At 37.4% G+C, this 18,964-nt stretch overlaps 1 protein-coding gene across 4 annotated transcripts in view; it reads left to right on the top strand.

The window, feature by feature from the left end:
- Window positions 1-18,964, top strand: part of ZRANB3 (zinc finger RANBP2-type containing 3) — a 263,915-nt gene that overhangs the window by 209,384 nt on the left and 35,567 nt on the right. For all 4 annotated transcript variants that reach the window (XM_060105906.1, XM_060105905.1, XM_060105907.1 and 1 more), the window contains 4 exons: window positions 1,923-2,042; window positions 4,704-4,823; window positions 8,020-8,199; window positions 9,031-9,183. In XM_060105906.1, coding sequence (XP_059961889.1) covers window positions 1,923-2,042; window positions 4,704-4,823; window positions 8,020-8,199; window positions 9,031-9,183 — 573 coding nt within the window. The remainder of the gene's footprint in view (window positions 1-1,922; window positions 2,043-4,703; window positions 4,824-8,019; window positions 8,200-9,030; window positions 9,184-18,964) is intronic.

Here is an 18,964-nt window from a genome sequence, read left to right as displayed (position 1 = left end):
GGTGATCCTTGGTTGTTTGCTTATATTTACAAGTAAGACATTAAATGCTGACTAGAAGCTCTTCGTGGATATGTCTTGTAAACTATGGCCTTCAATAAAAAGATCTGATTGGGATGTCTTGTTGAGGAACCCCAATATCAATATATTTAGTCTTTTACCTTTGGTCAGATATTCTAGAAAAGGATCATTTTATATGTTTCTGCTCCCCTGCCTAGAGGACATAAGCCTGTTTGTCTGTTTTGGAACCCTTGGGGATAAGAAGGGGGAGGGGGAGGGATCTCAGCCTTTATTATGTAACTTTCATTTAATTCCCATGATTTTTGCAGGATGACCACCATCAGTGTAGGATTCCTCCATCTAGATACCCTCTATTTTGCCCTTTCCAGAAAATAAATCTATAGTTTTCTGCCAGGATGGATTGGGAAGTCATCTATTATGTGGACTATGTAGAGAAAGGATATGGATCAGTGTTGCACATATTCAGCTACTTAAACAATCTTTAAAACAATCCTCCTGTTTTAGCCACACCCCCATCCTCACTTCTAGAGGTGACATTTCCTGATCACTTTCAGATCACTCCATTTTAAATAAGGTACTTCTCAACACTCCATACTGGCAGCTTAGGAACTGTCAGGTTGGCTAATCAGTTACCAGGCATCTGTCTACTTTTTAGCTTCCAAAGTTTTGTTGCTATTGATCTGTCTCCAATTTTCTTTTTCTCTATACATTTTTCTATCATTTAAATATAGCACTGAGAAGGAGTGGAGGTTAAATATATTCAGCCTGCTATCTTTTCCCAAAATGTCTAACTAGTTTTTCAGTTAAGAGACACTATATTCATGTTTTAAATTTAATTCATGCTATCCACTTTAAATTTAACTCCTATTTAATTCATCGCATATTGATTTCTTACTCTTAATTGGTAACCTGGCCTCAAGTTAACTAAGAAAACCCTATTCAGTGTGAACTTGTTTGATTTTCTCCCTTCTACCTCACAATTTTTTTGTATCCCTCCCTGTTCTCTCAGACCTCCCTCTTGTGCTCTTAATCTCATTACTCCAGCCTCTTCTGAGACCTTCTCCACCCTAGAGGCAAGCTAAATCCCCTCATTTTCCATTTCTCTTAGCCTTTCTGCACCTTCAACAGCCTATTTGTAAATCTACCTAAGTTTCTTACTTTAAAAAAATGAATAGCCTAACTTTTCATAATCTTTAAACTTCAGCCCAGCTTTCTTACTCTTTTTCAGTCTTTCCCACACACAAAAAAATGTCATTTGACTTTTTATCTTCCATTTTCTCCTTCACTCTATTCCACTTAGTCCTCTATATGAGCCCTTTTAAAATTTTTTATTTATTTATTTTGACTGTACTAGGTTTTCACTGCAACACGCGGGATCTTCCTTGCAGCATGCGGGATCTTAGGTGCAGCATGCAGGCTCTTAGTTGCGGCATGCAGACTTCTTAGTTGCAGTATGCATGTGGGATCTAGTTCCCCGACCAGGGATTGAACCCAGGCCCCCTGCATTGGGAGGGCAGAGCCCTACCCACTGGACCACCAGGAAAGTCCCTATATGAGCTTTTTTTGAAAATTACTTTCTAAACAAAACCACCAACCCCTTCCTGGCCACAACCAACTTGACTACCTACTTTCCTTTGAGACTCTTTCCCTGTCTTGTTTTTTAAAATCTAATTCTTATCTTGCTCTTGTTTTACTTCTCAGTTTTTTTCCCTCTCTTGTCCCTGTTCTTCTGTGTGCTCCTTTACTTATGGGCTTCTACTTAAGGCTACCTAGAGAACAAAACAATTAAAAGTTCATAGAAACTTACTGATTTTCCAAGTTTTTCTTGCTTTATTAAAGAAAGTGACATGATTTTTTAATAAACATTTTTATGACATTAATAAGGTTTAACTTTTAATATTTAGGCAGGTGCTGTAAAGGATTATATTAAGATGATGCTTCAGAATGATTCACTTAAATTTCTGGTTTTTGCACATCATTTAAGCATGCTCCAAGCTTGCACAGAAGCCGTCATAGAAAACAAGGTATGTTACCATTTATCTATAAAATACTTCTTAGAATGCAGTTTTTAATATACTAAACATCAATTGTAGTTTTATAACTGAGCTTTTTTGCCTTCTTTAGATGATGGGTTGGTATAATATCTATAAATTATTATTATGTATTTTTATTGCAGATTATACTAATATTATATTTCCGTTGTATTGATAATATACTATTAAGTTTTCCCTTTTATACCAGTCATAATTTTCCACTGATCAAATTATCTGGATTGATTAAAATATGCTGCCTTGATAGGCTATAATGTGAATTCTGGTTTTGTTACTGGACCATTTGAGATTGGTATAGGCAGTTAAAATTTTTTGTTTACCAACATGGTGGCCTTAGAATGTGGGTGATTTTGAGGGGAAAAAAAGAACGATTTCAGCCAATTTTAGTGCCCAGCTGCAGTCATACCTTTTAAACTTGCAGGCAGCCTACTCTATAGAATATGATTATTAAGATTTAGTGTAGGTGGGTTTGAAACATATGCCCAGGTAAGCGCCACCAAACCTGCTGGCCTCACTGCATTCTCTTCCGTCCACCTTGTTTTCCAACAGCCCTATCGGCCACAGCATCTGCCATTTTTTCTTTCAGAGTGTAAACCTGGTTATATCCAGTGTAAACCTGTCATATGTGCTAAGGGCTTCCAGAGATGCTCTGAATCGGCCAGAGAAAGTTCCTGACAAATTATATGAGCTTAATATACATGTAGCAGCAGAACCACTTGCCTGTGCAGGTAGATATTTTAAAGGGAGGAATAAAGCCATATTTTTGTAAAACTTTGTACACATATTCAAGCATTTGCTAATATGTTCATTAACATTACCAAAGATGTAATTCTAGTGTTTTCTTCATAGAAAGATTTATGGTAATATGATATAGTAAAGTGCTGTGTATTAAAAGATGCTTTATCATTATCACATAGTATCTGTGAAACACCCTCTGAAGAAGAGTTAATTAGCCTTAGAAATAAATTTTAAATGATTGAACAGTAATGTTAGATTTTTAATTCTGATTCATTACACCTTAAAACCACCGGAATCTTTTCCAAGTGTGTCTCTTCCCACTCCCACTTTACTGGTATGTTTAGAATCCCATTTAGTGTCACTAAGAGTTAAAAACGTAGGTAAAACTCTCCCTAGCCTGACAATGTGTTTTCTTTAGAAAGACCCTCAGAAGATTCTGTAATCTCCCTTGATGGATATTAAGTGGATCACTGGTCAATTTATATCTGTTTTGTGAAGACATAGAAAGTTGATAAGGGGCATTCTATTTAATGATTAACTTGATGATTCCCTTATAAAACTGAGTATTTGTATGTCTCAACTATTTAAGGCAACGTTTTCCATAAAAGTGCATATAAAAATGAGGCAATTTGAAATTCAGGGCTTATATTTGTTTTTACAAAGTTGAGTAATAAGTTCTTTTTAGCTATTCTAACACACTGATTGCTCCTTTTTCTCAACTCACATCGTTCTTAAAAGATAGCACTGTTCAGTTTAGCATTTGATGTTTCCTCACTTTGTAAAAACGTATTTGGGTGTCTTGGTTCCCTGCCTCAGTGGAGATGACCATGTCACATATTTCTTTTAAGTTTAATAATGCGAGAAAAGAGAACTCAAATGGTACATTAAAAAAAATGTTTTCCCAGTTAATGTTGCGACATTTCAGGACTACTCTTCATGAATCCCTAATACATGGGCAGAATCTTCTTTTTCTTTTCTCACATGTCTGACTTTATTTTTACTTTGGAATTAGTGATCCTGTTACTTTAGAATTAGTCATCCTGTTACTTTAGAATTAGTCTGATCCATGATTTAAAGTTTGCTTATTAATTTACATAGAATGTTACTGATAACATTAGCTTAATCCAGTAATGATTATAGAGCTCCTATTATATCTGTGGCATCACTCTTGGCGTTGATGTTATGAAGATGAACTAGACATGGATCCCACTCTCAAGTAGCTTAAAAGGTTTAAAAATACAAAATTGTTATAAGAAGCTATTAAGAAATCTGGTTAAGATTCTTCTTGTATTGGCCTTTCTCACCTTCTGAGATGACCCACACTCTGTCTGGGGAGTGTGTTTCTCTCTGAATAAATCCGCTTCTTGCCTATCACTTTGTCTCTCACTGAATTCTTTCTGCAATGAGACATCAAGACCCTGAGCTTCATTAAGTCCTGACACCAGCTAGACCAACTCCCACTCATTGTCAACACCATTGGCGACGCCTTCTGTGCCGTTTCTTAGCAACAACTTTTTGGGCACTATCATCTGGTTGGGAGACTGCCTTGGAAGGGATAACATTTAAAATCGATCCAGAACTTCTACTCCTGAATACATACTTCAGATAAACTGCCACAGGAACACAAAGGGACAGAGACATCTGTGAAGGTATTCCCTGCAGCACAGTTTGCAATACCCCAGAACTGGAAACAACTGTCTATCAAACAACAAATAAAGTACTATGATATTAGTAAAAACAAAAAAAATTCTTCTTGTGTAACATTTACTAACCTGTCATCTTCACCAGTTTCTGTTTTATTGTGTGAACATAAAAATAAGCTGTAAAATATGTATAATAAGATGGATGCATAGGAGCTTGTCCTAATTTTGCCATTTCCCTTGTTGTTGGTGGTAGACTCGTTACATTAGGATTGATGGAAGTGTTCCATCTTCAGAAAGAATACATCTGGTTAATCAGTTTCAGAAGGATCCTGGGACTCGTGTGGCTATCCTAAGCATTCAGGCTGCTGGTCAGGTAAGAAGTTTCAGGTCTAAATTTGATAATGAATTGTTGAGATGATGAAAATGTCAAGATGATTAACCACAACTATAACTTTATATCTGGTGTGATAAATATTCATTCTACTTTGGAGAGTGCTAGAAAGTGTAACAGAAGGAGACCTCAACACCTCTGACTAAGCTTCCTAAATTTTCAAGGAGAGAATTTCCTAAAAGAATATGGTTAATGTGATTATAATACTTTTCCATGATCTTTTCCTTCCTTTGAATTTGCATAGACTTTTCTCATCCCTTTCTTTATAGCATTTATCTGACTTGGTTGTTTTCATCAGAGTCTGTGAGGCAAGGTGGCCTGAGGGAAAAGAACTCTTCTGTCTTTCTGAACTTTTAATGGAGTGCCCTTGGTTTGTCCTTTAGAATTAGGTTTGGCTGCAAGTAAATGAAAACCCAAATTAAGAATGACTTAAATCACGAAGTTTTATGCTCTGATATAGGCAGTCTAAGGCTAGCATGGTAGTTTCTTAGCACTTAGGCCCCTTCTGGTTTTCTGCTTTACCACTCCTAACAGATATCTCTTTTTTTTTAATTTAATTTAATTTAATTTAATTTTTTTTATACAGCAGGTTCTTATTTGTCATCAATTTTATACACATCAGTGTATACATGTCAATCCCAATTGCCCAATCACACCACCATCCCCACCCACCACGGCTTTCCCCACTTGGTGTCCATACGTTTGTTCTCTACATCTGTGTCTCAATTTCTGCCCTGCAAACCAGTTCATCTGTACCATTTTTCTAGGTTCCACATATATGCATTAATATACGATATTTGTTTTCCACTTTCTGACTTACTTCACTCTCTGTGACAGTCTCTAGGTCCATCCACGTCTCTACAAATGACCCAATTTCGTTCCTTTTTATGGCTGAGTAATATTCCATTGTATATATGTACCACACCTTCTTTATCCATTCGTCTGTCGATGGGCATTTAGGTTGCTTCCATCTAAGAGGGCTGCTAGAGCTTATCCATCATATCTGCGATCCAGGCAGTTGACTGGAGAAAGGCATGCTATATCTCACTGGCCTGCAGTTAGTCCCAGGGCCACAACTAACTTCAAGGGAAGTTGGAGAAATTAACCGTTATTCCAATTAGTCATATTAAACATCAGGTGTCACATTACAAAGGAATAAGAAAAGAATAGATATTAGTCTCTGCCACCCTATGTAAGAGGGGATCCTTCTGGATGTCTTTCCTACTAACATTCTAAAATATTTTGATATAAATGTCTAAGCCAGGATATTTAACATAGGGAAAAGTAATTGAGCATATTGCTGTTAAATATCCAACCTGCTATATGGCATATCTGGCAGCTTCTGTGGATTCTGGAATCCGGACCAGGACTAAAGTTCTCCTTTTACCGAGCTAATTGATGTACATAAAATTGTATATATAGAGAGAATCCATGAGGATGAAGAAGTTCTAGAACTAACTCACTGGGAGTTCTAGCCAAAAAGAGGGTTGTCTCAACACTTTCCTCATGTTGAATTAAGTTTCCAGTAATCTAGTTTTATGTCTGTTAGAATATTTCAGCCATAGAGAATATCATCAAAACGAGCTTAAAAGTAGAAATGGAATACTGATAGCTCAGGAGAAGATAAGTAGGAGGAAGCTGGGTAGGAGAGTCTTGGAGTGACCTGATAAAAGACTTTCGGAAATTAAGATTTTGCAAGGCACTCACATTTTATTCAAGGCTGTACTCCTGAAGACCTTGTATAGTTCAAAACTCATATACTTGAATACTAATATCTTCATAGCAATAAAGGAAGGTATTGTAGAAAGGGCTTTGTTTTGGAGGTTTGTGACTCTTCCATTGTAATTTAGTAGCATCTTTTTTTTTTTGGCCATGCAGCGCCACAGGTGGGATATTAGTTCCCCGACCAGGGATCAAACCACACCCCTGCAGTGGAAGCGCGGAACTTTATTCACTGACTGCCAGGGAAGTCCAATTTAGTAGCATCTTTGTGTGACGTTGATCCTGCCAACGTCAACATGGATTCTTGTATGGTCATATGATACTTTTTACACACTTAAAGGTGTCCATCTTTAAATATCAATAATACTTAATTTTTCTGCATTATCTCTCAATATGTGTGGCATTTTATATCCTAAATAGCAGCACAGTTTAGTATGGTGTTTATTTGACTCTCTCCATGTTTTTATTACTTCTAAGTTCTGTTCCAAAGTAGTTGATCTTCAGCTTGAGAACTGATGCCACCATTTAATGAATGCTAGTATGATGGTATGTGATATAAAAATATTTCAAGTTAAAATAACATATCCAAATAACAGCACAGCAGTCACAAAAGTCACTTACAGAAGTTCCAGTACACATGAACAACAGCATAGATTGGATTAGATGACACTTCCAAAGTATAGTAGGTATTTCTGCTGACCACCTAATATCACTTACTACTATGTGGCAATAGCATAATTCTGGTCCACATTTCGCTCGGCCTCTCCACTTTAAAGTCATGCATTTTTGGACACATTTTTAGTTTGAGGAGATTTTCATTATTTCATATACTAATTGTAAAACAAGACTTAGTTCATATTTTTAATGTTACACTATTTCAAACTGATATACAATGCAATTGCACAAAAATGCAATTGTGTTTTATTTATACATCAAGATACAAGTCAGTAAGTGTCAGTCTTTGGGATGCAACATGAGAAATTCCATAGGAAGAAAAGCGTGTGACTGTAGACATGATTTTCTTGCTTTAATGTGAATTAAATGAATGGAGGATGCCGTTGCTGTCATAGTTGCCATGGATACCATGTGTTAGAAATTATATTCTCATTTATAATATGTTTTATTAGATTTTCCAGTGTTAATGTGAATCAAGTCTTCATCAGAGGACAAAGTGATTTTGTTTATATATGTATCCATTAAACTGACTTTTGAAATATTGAAGTACCTTTTAAATGTGTTCTTTGTAGTTCACCTGGCTATCTTGCAATAAGCAGTCTTCATTTGCCTTTCATGAATTAAATTTTCTTAATTTGGCTTAAAATGGAAGACTCCTTTGTTTTTAAGTCCTTCAGTGTTCTCTTGTCCATTGGACATACTCAAAGACTTTAGTATATATGGCTCTATGCTAAATTCTCAGTTTATTTGCATCTCAGTTTCTTCACTTTATTTCGCTTAGGGTTTGACATTTACTGCTGCAACTCATGTTGTATTTGCTGAGTTGTACTGGGACCCTGGACACATAAAACAAGCAGAAGACCGTGCTCACCGGATTGGACAGTGCAGTTCTGTGAATATTCACTACCTTATTGCAAATGGGACTCTAGACACCCTTATGTGGGGAATGTTGAATCGCAAGGTAAAGCTTGAATTTAAACCAGGTTACCACTTACTCATTATTACCCATAGCCTGCATGAGTTAAGAGGCTGAGTTTTAGTGTTTTCAGGCAAAGGATATCGAAGTACACTGAGATATTGATGTTGATAGGGACCAAGTCCAGAAAAGGCTTCAATTGGTAGTACTCTACCTGCTATCCTCGGTCATGAGAGACAGACATGAATTTATGTGTGTTCCTATTGTCTTCCAAGCCCTTCTTCTACCATTTTAGCAGCTAGGGGAGGATGAGCTAGTAAGGAACTAAAATGCTTTCAAACCCCTTAGCTTTTTGTAAGCTAAGAATAAACCCTTTTTCAACAGGATTTTTGAGTTCCAGGCTAAATTTTGGACAGAGGACAGCCTATACCCGGATTCTAGAAAAGGTATTAGGGATGTTGCTTGCTCTGTCCACTCAGCTGTCTCTTCTCCCCAGCCTTGAGGGATGTTTATAGAAAGGACTTGACTAAGGTCTAGAGGATGGCTTTCAAGCACTGAGTGTAGATATTCAAAATGGCCAATCATATGTATGTTCAATTTCAAAGTTTATAAATATTAGAATAAAAGTTTTTATGAGAAAAGCAAATAGTATAGCTTCTCTAGTTAACCTTTTCCTCATTAAGAATAGGAATCATTGACTTGGCAATTTGGTTGTAATTATAAATAATTATATTACTAAAGCCCTTGATACGTTGAAACAGTAAGATTTTCTTTATTGGATTGCTTGTGATTTAAATGCAAAACCAAGTTACTACTTAGTAAATGTCAGCTGTGAGGTGACCTGTTGTAAAATTCATGCATTTTATCATCTTACAGGCTCAGGTTACAGGGAGCACACTGAATGGTAGGAAGGAAAAACTTCAGGCTGAGGAGGGTGATAAGGAAAAGTGGGATTTCCTGCAGTTTGCTGAAGCTTGGACTCCAAATGAAAAGTCTGAAGAGCTCAGGAATGAAATGTTGTTCACTCATGTAAGATTATATGACATTCTTTTCAATTTTTTTTAATATATAACTTTATCATATATTGTTTTAAATAGCAATTTTCAATTCATGCTATTGAAAGGAGCCTCCGCATAAAGGTGGAAAAACTTTAAGAACTAAAAGATGACTTTGATATAAGGAGGCTTCAACAGTGGTTTGTATCTTCCAACAGTTATAGATCAGTGCTTACTGTTCATGTCCTTAAAAAAACAAGCTAAGTAGAATCCAGCCTTAAGAAGAAAATATGGGAGACTATCTCTGTGACCCTGAGGGTAGGGAAAGATGTATTAAATTTGCCACAAAAGGTAGCATACACAAGTCACATACTCAGTAAAGATATTTGCATTACAGTGTCCAAAGTATGTAAAGAATTTATACAATTCAATTAGTAAAGCAAACAAGCCAACAGAAAAATAGGCAAACAATGTGAGTATCAGAGACCAGAATAGAAAAAAACATGAAAAGAAACTAGCTTCACCAAAATAAGACAAATTCATAAGGGTACCCTGTTCTCTTTACAATTAGTATATAACCTATGGTGTGATACTTTGAGATCACGTGACTATCCTGTTCCCCAAACCTTTCACACAGTGGTTTTAGCATTCATTGATCTTTGCCTGAACCAGTTTTGAAATAGTGTTTTTTCCAATTCCATTATTGCTTCTTTATTTATTAGCTGTTCTGTGAAGAAAAGCTTCTCATTTAAAAAAAATATCATTATGAACATGGGCATTCTATTATTATTATTTAGTGTGTTATAAACTTTGCCTTTTTTTTTTTTTTTAAAGATCTGGTTAGTGGAAGCTCCTTTATTTTATTTTATGTTTTGGTTTGGTTTTTTTGTTGTTGTTTTGGGGGGGGTTTTCTATTGAAGTATAGTGGATTTACAATATTGTGTTAGTTTCAGGTCTAAAGCAAAGTGATTCAGTTATATATATATATTCAGATTATTTTCCATTATAGGATCTTACAAGATATTGAATATTGAATAACACAGTTCTCTGTGTTATACAGTAGGATCTTGTTGTTTATCTATTTTATGTATGGTAGTTTGTATCTGTTAATCCCATACTCCTAATTTATCCCTCCCCTCCCTCCCTTTCCCCTTTGGTATTCATAAGTTTGTTTTCTATCTGTGAGTCTGTTTCTGTTTTTCAAATAAGTTCAATTGTATTATATTTTAGATTCTACATATAAGTGATAATCATATGATACTTGTCTTTCTCTGTCTGACTTACTTCACTTAGTATGATAATCTCTAGGTTTATCCACGTTGCTGCAAATGGCATTATTTCATTCTTTTTTATGGCTGAGTAGTATTCCACTGTGTGTGTTTGTGTGTGTGTGTATGCCAGAATTTCTTTAATCCATTCATCTGTCAGTGGATATTTAGGTTGCTTCCATGTCTTGGCTATTGTAAGTAGTGCTGCAATGAACATTGGGGTGCATGTATCTTTTTGAATTAGAGTTTTCTCCAGATATATGCCCAGTAGTGGGATTGCTGGATCATATGGCAACTCTATTTTTAGTTTTTTGAGGAACCTCCATACTGTTTTCCATAGTGGCTGCACCAATTTACACTCCCACCAACAGTATAGGAGGGTTCCCTTTTTTCCACACCCGCTCCATCATTATTTGTGTGTGTGTATATATATATGTATTATTTGTGTGACATATATATATACCACATATAAGTGATATCATATGATATTTGTCTTTATCTGACTTACTTCACTTACTATGATAATCTCTAGGTCCATCCATGTTGCTAAAAATGGCATTATTTCATTCTTTTTTTCATTTTTAATGTGGCTGAGTGGTATTCCATTGTATATATATACCACATCTTCTTAAACATGGGCATTTGGATTGCTTCTGTATCTTGGCTCTTATAAATAGTGCTTCTATGAACATTGGAGTACATTATCTTTTCCAATTAGAGTCTTCGTCTTTTCCAGATATATGCCTGGGAGTGGGATTGCAGGATTTTTTTTTTTTTTTTTTTGCGGTATGTGGGCCTCTCACTGTTGTGGCCTCTCCCGCTGCAGAGCACAGGCTCCGGATGCGCAGGCCCAGCGGCCATGGCTCACGGGCCCAGCCGCTCCGCGGCACGTGGGATCCTCCCAGACCGGGGCACAAACCCGCGTCCCCTGCATTGACAGGCGGACTCCCAACCACTGCGCCACCAGGGAAGCCCAGGATTTCTTATTTGTAGACTTTTTAATGATGGTCATTCTGACTAGTGTGAGGTGGTACCTCATTCCTACAACCAAACAATTCCATTACTAGGGATATATTCTCCTGTATGTGTATAAGGGTACATGTATAAGGATGTGTACCAAGTCATTTTTTAGAATGCAAAAAATTGGAAACAACCAAAATGCCTATCAGTAGGAGAATGGCTACATAAATTGTCATAAGATACTACTTAGAAGTTAACATGAATGAATTAGGTTTATATGCATTAACATGATCAGATTTTGAAAACATAATGTTAGTTTTTTAAATGCAGAGCATACACACAAATATTATGTATTTATGAATACATATATATGTAATAAGATATATAAACAAAGATTGGAAGAATACATAATAAATTTATTGCCTCTGGAACAGGAGGAGAATGGGTCTGGGAAGACTAAAAATGTGGTAGCATCTTTATCAGAAATATTTTATTTCTTTTATTTTAAAAAAGTATCAGAAGTAAATATTATAATATTAGTACTTATAAATTTTGAATGGTGGGTATATGGATATTTGCTATATTCTCTGTACAGTAACAAATGCTTTTTGGAGGCCATATATAAACTGAATAAGAAATAATAGAGAAGCTTATAGTCATTCAAACTGTCTGCTTTTTTCCTAGCCCTTCTGGAGCAATATAGTGTGAGAGTTATGGGGAGTTTAATTTTAATTTTTGAAAGAATTGATCAGATATTATAGGAATGAAATTGAAGTCTGTACACATTTTCTCATAATGCAAAATTAAAATTTTAATGTCAAGTTTAGTTCCATAAAAACATGTTTTTTATGTGGAATCTTACTAAGTTTTTTATGTATCCTATTTGGAGGGCTAGTACATTTTTCTTTTCTAGAACACTAGAATGCCATTCTGTCAAATTTGCTAAAAAAAAAAAAAGAAGGATTATTTCTAAGACATTTTTCTTTTATTTTAAAAACTTTTCTTTTAGTAGTGCTTATTATATTATATTTTGGTCTATAAAAATCGATATCCTAGGTATTTAAAAAATATATAACTAAAACCATGATTTGTAGCTGTTCTTTCTCTAAAATTCCCTGTTGAACTATGTCTGAGTTCGTTTCTAAGATAAATATTAAGAACTTGAAACACATCTTCCCACATTTATACATGTTTATTGTTTTTAAGTGTCTCTGAAGAAAAATGTATATCTGTGTACAAAGTTTTAAAAAAAATTGCCTAGTCACCCTTACCAAATCTTGCTTTCCTAAATTAGGTGTTTATCTTTCATAGTTCAGTGTTACCTTGCACAGATTTCTCAATGCATGTCTTTTACACAGATGGTTTTATATAAACTGGAATCTTGTAATGTGGAGACCATTTGTTCAGTTTGCTTTGTTTTGCTTTGTATTTGTTTTTGTTTCTTTGTTTGTTGGCCAGGATGTGAAGTGTGTTTTAAAGGACCTTAGGTGAGGTCGCTGCTCATCGGTTTGTCTTTATACCCTCTGGCTTCATGCATCTTAAGAAATGTTGAATTTGTTGAGAGGTCCTAAGGAAATTTAACCAACATGTTTTTCTTTTGAATGTTTCCAGAATTTCAGCATTTCCTATGGGAATTTTTCTATCTATAATGATGTCTTTCAGATCCTTTTTTAAAGCCTTTTTAAAAAATTGCCTACATTTAGCACTTTTAGGATACTTCCAATTTTGCTGATTAAACTTTGCCAAATTAACTAATTTTGCCCATTGTCATCAAAAACTTGTTTAACTAAAATGTTGATAACAGTTCTAATTGGATGGTTTTTAACAGCTTATGAATATTTCTGTAGTGTCATCATTTTAAGGAATGTTCATTTTATCTCTGTCCCGGCATCTGGCTGCTGCAGCTGGAGGTTAAAGCTGGGGCAAGAAGAGGGACCTTCCAAGGCCAGAGGAACAGACTATGTGTTAGTCAGTGCATGGCTCAACCCAGGCCGTCAGCTCTAGAGAAAGAGACCAGGAGGCTCAAACAGGAGGAGACCGGGGCGCGGAGAGTGAGCCTGCAGGGCAGAGAGAGGATGAACTGAGGCAGAAAGAGTCAGGAGACTCCAGGTCCCTGGGTCCCTAGTTCTCCATAGTCTTCTTAACCCTCCCAGTATCATCACATTCAAAATGCTGTGGACTCTATAAATGATTTTTAGAAGGCCAATAAATGTGGTAAATTTGGCAAGTTGGTCTTCAGTGAATTGGGTTTCAGGTGGATTGACTTTCAGCATGTGGGCTTTTGGCAAATTGTTTTCTGTGAATTAACCTAGAGCTAATATTAGTATGATTATGGGTCCTGGGGACAGAGAGACCTCTGGTTAGGAAGAAGAGGAGGAGAATGAGAGAATATTTTCCTGAAAAAAATTTTTATATTAGTTTTGTTCTTTCCTGCCTTATTTCTCCCCTGGGGTTCATTCAGAACGGCATTATTTTTGTCTCCCTCCTTTCTTAATCAGAATTCTCTGTCTGTCACATAACTCAGCTAATTTATTGGGATTTTAAAAATGTATGGGGCTTCCCTGGTGGCGCAGTGGTTGAGAGTCCGCCTGCCGATGCAGGGGGCACGGGTTCGTGCCCTGGTCCGGGAGGATCCCACATGCCACGGAGCAGCTGGGCCCGTGAGCCATGGCCGCTGAGCCTGCGCGTCCAGAGCCTGTGCTCCGCAACGGGAGAGGCCACAACAGTGAGAGGCCCGCGTACCGCAAAAAAAAAAAAAAAAAAAGTTTGGAACTGGGGCTAGTACTCTACCAGTATATATGGATATAGGTGTACTGGCTGTTAAATGTTAAGTATTTTGGTAAAGGTACATAGCCACTTCTTCAGTCCCTTCACTGTACTCCCTCACCCCACCGCTAGGGCCTCCTGGACCTCCTCGTGATCCTGCACAGCTTGGGCCTCTAGGAGTCTGGTTCATACCCCTGCTGTAGCTGTTGTTAAGTATTTAAATAACACCCTGCATGGAATTAATCACACAAATGTATGAGTCACAATTGTTTACCCATCCTAGATATATTTACATTTTTAAAGCAGTATTTATTAACCCAAATGAAGCTCAAATTGAAGTCCAACTCAAATGAAAAGAAATAATTCCACCACCACAAGGAAAGCCTAGGTGGCTATCCCTTCAGTAACCAGTCCCGCCTGGGAGTCCATCACCAGGGTGACTGTCTCAGATGCGATCCACTTTCTCAAGCTTCTTCCTTTATTCTGCGTTTGAATGTGCATGGCTTCTAAGTACTCTTGGTTTTGCAGTGTTTTGATTTTCCTACATTGGCTTCCATGGAGTGATAAAGTAGGGCATCTCCAGATGGAAGGAGAGAAAGGTATGAGCTATATTAGTCTATATTGTCATTTCCAAGTAATTAAAGGCTGTTTCTGAATAAAATTGAATGAGTGGAGTATTCAAATAGGAAGCCTGCCTCTCTAATTTTCATTTTTTCCTGCCATCATCTCAGGGGTATCCCTTCTTTTAGCCATAGCTGTGGGAAATAGGGCCCTTCCGTTAACCTCTTTAGGACCTTTTCCGGTCCTCTTTTGGCCCATAATGGATAAGAGCAGCAGCAGCATTTATGCAGCCATTTAAGTCCCTAGATCACTAGATGGATTCTGAGGTCCCTTTCATTTATTTTATATATATATATAAAATAATGTATCTGAAGAGAAACTTGGTGTGTAAGAGATTCATAGATAAGCAAAAGAAAGGACTCTAACTTAACATGGGTAACAAGTCCAGCTCCTGCGTAGGATAAATCTTCTTTCTGCTTGGTTTCTCTTCTCCAAATCTCGCTGAGCCAGAGCTGCTTCCATTTCATTACTTCAGACAGTAGTTCTCTTTTCCATTTTGGAACAGATCTCTAGATAGTTCCCAAATTTAGCCACACTGGTCTCTGCTTTCCCTCAGCAGTTGTTTTCATTTTGTAGGCTTTTAGTTCAATTATCTCCCGATTTTCCTTTCTTCTCACTAGCTTCTCCCTGGTTGTCTAATCTTCCTTTCCTTGTGGTAGTACTTACATCTTTGACCTGGCTCACACCCTGCCTTTTCTCTGTCATAATCATCCTTAAGTCCCCTGGTCTGCTGTCCTCAAGACCACCTAGAACATTCTTCACCCAAAGCAAATTTACATTTGAAACACCCGTATTTGCATTAAAAATATACAGGATGATTACTGGTCTGCTGAAAAAAAGTTCTATGTAGTTGAAAAGGAACTCTTTTTGTAAAAATTTATTTATTTTATTTACGTATTTGGCTGCATTGGGTCTTTGTTGCTGTGCACGGGCTTTCTCTAGTTGTGGCGAGCGGGGGCTACTCTTCATTGCAGTGCATGGGCTTCTCATTGCGGTGGCTTCTCTTGTTGCAGAGCACCGGCTCTAGGCACGCGGGCTCAGTAGTTGTGGCTCGCAGGCTCTAGAGCACAGGCTCAGTAGTTGTGGCGCACGGGCTTAGTTGCTCCACGGCATATGGCATTTTCCCAGAGCAGGGCTCAAACCCATGTCCCCTGCATTGGCAGGTGGATTCTTAACCACTGAGCCACCAGGGAAGTCCCTGAAAATGAGAACTCTTAAGCACACTGTGAAATTTAAAAATATGCCCCCAAAATTCAAAAACAAACTTAACGTTTTTTATTAAATGCCAACATTGTACAAAATGTTTGTTTCGTTGTGGGCTAAGAAGCGCAAATAAGAAATTCTCTCATACATATAAAAAATAACCTTGTTTCCCACATATTGTCTACTTTTAAAAACGGTGACAGCAAAAAGTAAGTTGACCACAGGAGCTCTATATTCATGAAGTATAAATCATTCTTATCCAAAATCTCTTGTTTCTCAGTATGCTAAAGCACTTCTTTCTTGAAGGAAACACATCTTAAATTAGAATATTTGTTTAATATGTATTTTAAAATTGAAACCATTATGTAAACATGATGTAATTAGTTTGCATAATTGCCTAATAATAAGGACAAGAGGGTAGCCTCATTGTTATGGATAGAGACATAAATATCTCTGTCACAGCTTACATCATATAGTGCTGTTATTAGGCATTTTTCTTGTTTACCTTTATGACTTCAGTTCACTCAGTGAAAATAATTAACATGTACTGAGTATTCCCCATAGCCACTGTGCCAAGCCCTTAACACTCATGACCTTATTTAACCTTCACAGCTACACCATAAGGCAGATGCTGTTACCGTGCCCCCACTAAAGCTCAGAAAGATTAAATTGCCTGCCCAAGTTCATACAGCCAGTAAGTAGCAGAGTTGGGATTTGAACTCAGGCCTTTTTGCTGCAAAGTCTACCTTCATAACCTTGCCAAACTATACTAGATACATTAGAGTTAGCCCATTGTGGATCAACAATTATTTGTGGAATGAAAAGAACATTGAAACACTTCAGTTTGGTTAGCTAGTGTTTATGGGATGTTTACTACTGTTACGGACCAGGGTTCTTGGCCTCCTTAATCAATAGAAATTGATCAGAGGCCAGACAAGAAATTCAGGCAAGGCTTTATTGGGGCCCCTGCTGCAGCAGGGCGGGCAGTGAGAACAAGCAACAGCTTCCCTTGCTTGCTTGCTCGCTCAGGGGGAGTGAGCTGGATCCTTATGTGGGGTGAGGGTAGGGGTGTGTCCAGGGGTCAGGCCAGAGCAGGGGCTTAGCTGGTCTGCCCACCCCTTAGGTGGTGTACGGAGCATGTGCAGTCGCTGCTTTTGCTCCCGACCCCCTGCTTTTGCTCCCGGCTCTTCAGAAGTGGCAGTTGGGTGTTCTGGTCTTTGTATCTTGTTGTCCATAATTTGCCCCCACTGCCATGCACACAGTTATTTTTAGTTTCTTATAGTTTCTTTGTATTTTGTTGCTGGAGGAAACATTTGTTCAGGTGCAAGCATTGTAGCAAAGGGTCCCAGGTCCCATGTCCCAGCCTGTCTTACTATGTACAGGGTATTCAAAGATTATTCATTATGTAAATAGTTATTAAGATTATTATGTATAACTGTTTCACGTTGCTGTACAGCAGAAACTAACACAACATTGTAGGGACTTCCCTGGTGGTCCAGTGGGTAAGACTCCGAGCTCCCAGTGCAGGGGGCCCAGGTTCGATCCCTGGTCGGGGAACTAGTTCCCACATGCATGCCTCAACTAAAGATCCCACATGCCACAACAAAGATCCCGCATGCCACAACTAAGACCCGGCACAGACAAGAGAGAGAAAGAATCATCTTTCCAAAAAAAGAAAGAAAGGAAAGAAACTAACACAACATTGCAAGTCAGCTATACTCCAATAAAAATTAATTTTAAAAAAGATTATATGAAATGCAAATCAAAACCACAAGGAGATACCACTTCACACCCACTAGAATGACTAAAATTAAAAAGACAGACAACATGTATTGGCACAGATGCAGAGAAATTAGAACATTTATACACTGCCGGCAGGAATGGAAAATGGTGCGGCCATTTTGAAAAACAGCCTGACAGTTTCTTAAAATGTAAAAACACAGATTTAATGTATGACCCAGCAATTCTGTACTCCTAAGAGAGTTGGAAACATATATCCACATAAAACCTTGTACATAAATGTCATAGCAGCATGACTCATAATAGCCAAAAAATTGAGAACAGTCCAAATGTCCATCAGTTGATGAACGGATAAACAAAATATGGTATATATATATATATCCATACAATGGAATATTATTCAGCCATAAAAAGGAGTGAAGTTCTGATGCATGCTACAACATAGATGAATCCTGAAAACGTTATGCTAAGTGAAAGAAGACAGACACAAAAGGCCACATATTGTTTGGTTCCGTTTATATTTAGTGGCCAGAATAGGCAAGTACATAGAGATATAAAGTAGATTAGTGGTTGGTTGCTTGAGGGAGGGAGGGATGGGAAGAGGCTGCTTACTTGGTATGGGGTTTCTTTTTGAGGGTGATGGAAGTGTTTTACAATTAAACAGTGGTGATGGTTACATAATTATACTAAAAGGCACTGGACACTTTAAAAGAGTGAATTTTATAGTATATAAATAGATTACATCTCACTAAAGCTGTTATTTTCTTTTTTTCTGTTTTTCTTTTTTTTGGCTGTACCACACTGCAAGCAGGATCTTAGTTCCCTGACCAGGGATCAGACCCGTGCCCCTTGCAGTGGAAGCACCAAGTCTTAACTACTGGACCGCCAGGGAAGTCCCTAAAGCTGTTATTTTAAAAAGACTATATGCTAGGTGAAAAGATAAGGAAAACAGCTAACTTTCTTTTGGAGCTTACTCTTTAACTGGGAGAGATGATCATAAACGAATCATTTTAATGCAATATAATAAATGTGAAGATAGAGATATATAACCAGGCTCTGGAAACATAGGATAGAATAAATAAATACTTGGGGCACGTGGGAAAATTTCCCTTGAGAAACATCAGAGCTGGATTATGAAGAATGAGTTCAAAAGGAGTGGGTCCTGGTTCAGGCAGAGGGACCACCAAAAGCATGTCCCAAAGCCCAGTGATAGGAGCAGACCTCCTGGGAATGGGAATTCCATGCAAATGTGTGAGT

Source organism: Mesoplodon densirostris, chromosome 8, assembly GCF_025265405.1.
Source record: "Mesoplodon densirostris isolate mMesDen1 chromosome 8, mMesDen1 primary haplotype, whole genome shotgun sequence".
Taxonomy (NCBI): Eukaryota; Metazoa; Chordata; class Mammalia; order Artiodactyla; family Ziphiidae; genus Mesoplodon; species Mesoplodon densirostris.
The sequence above is the reverse complement of the archived record's forward strand: the minus strand, read 5'-3'. Positions and strand labels throughout refer to the sequence as shown.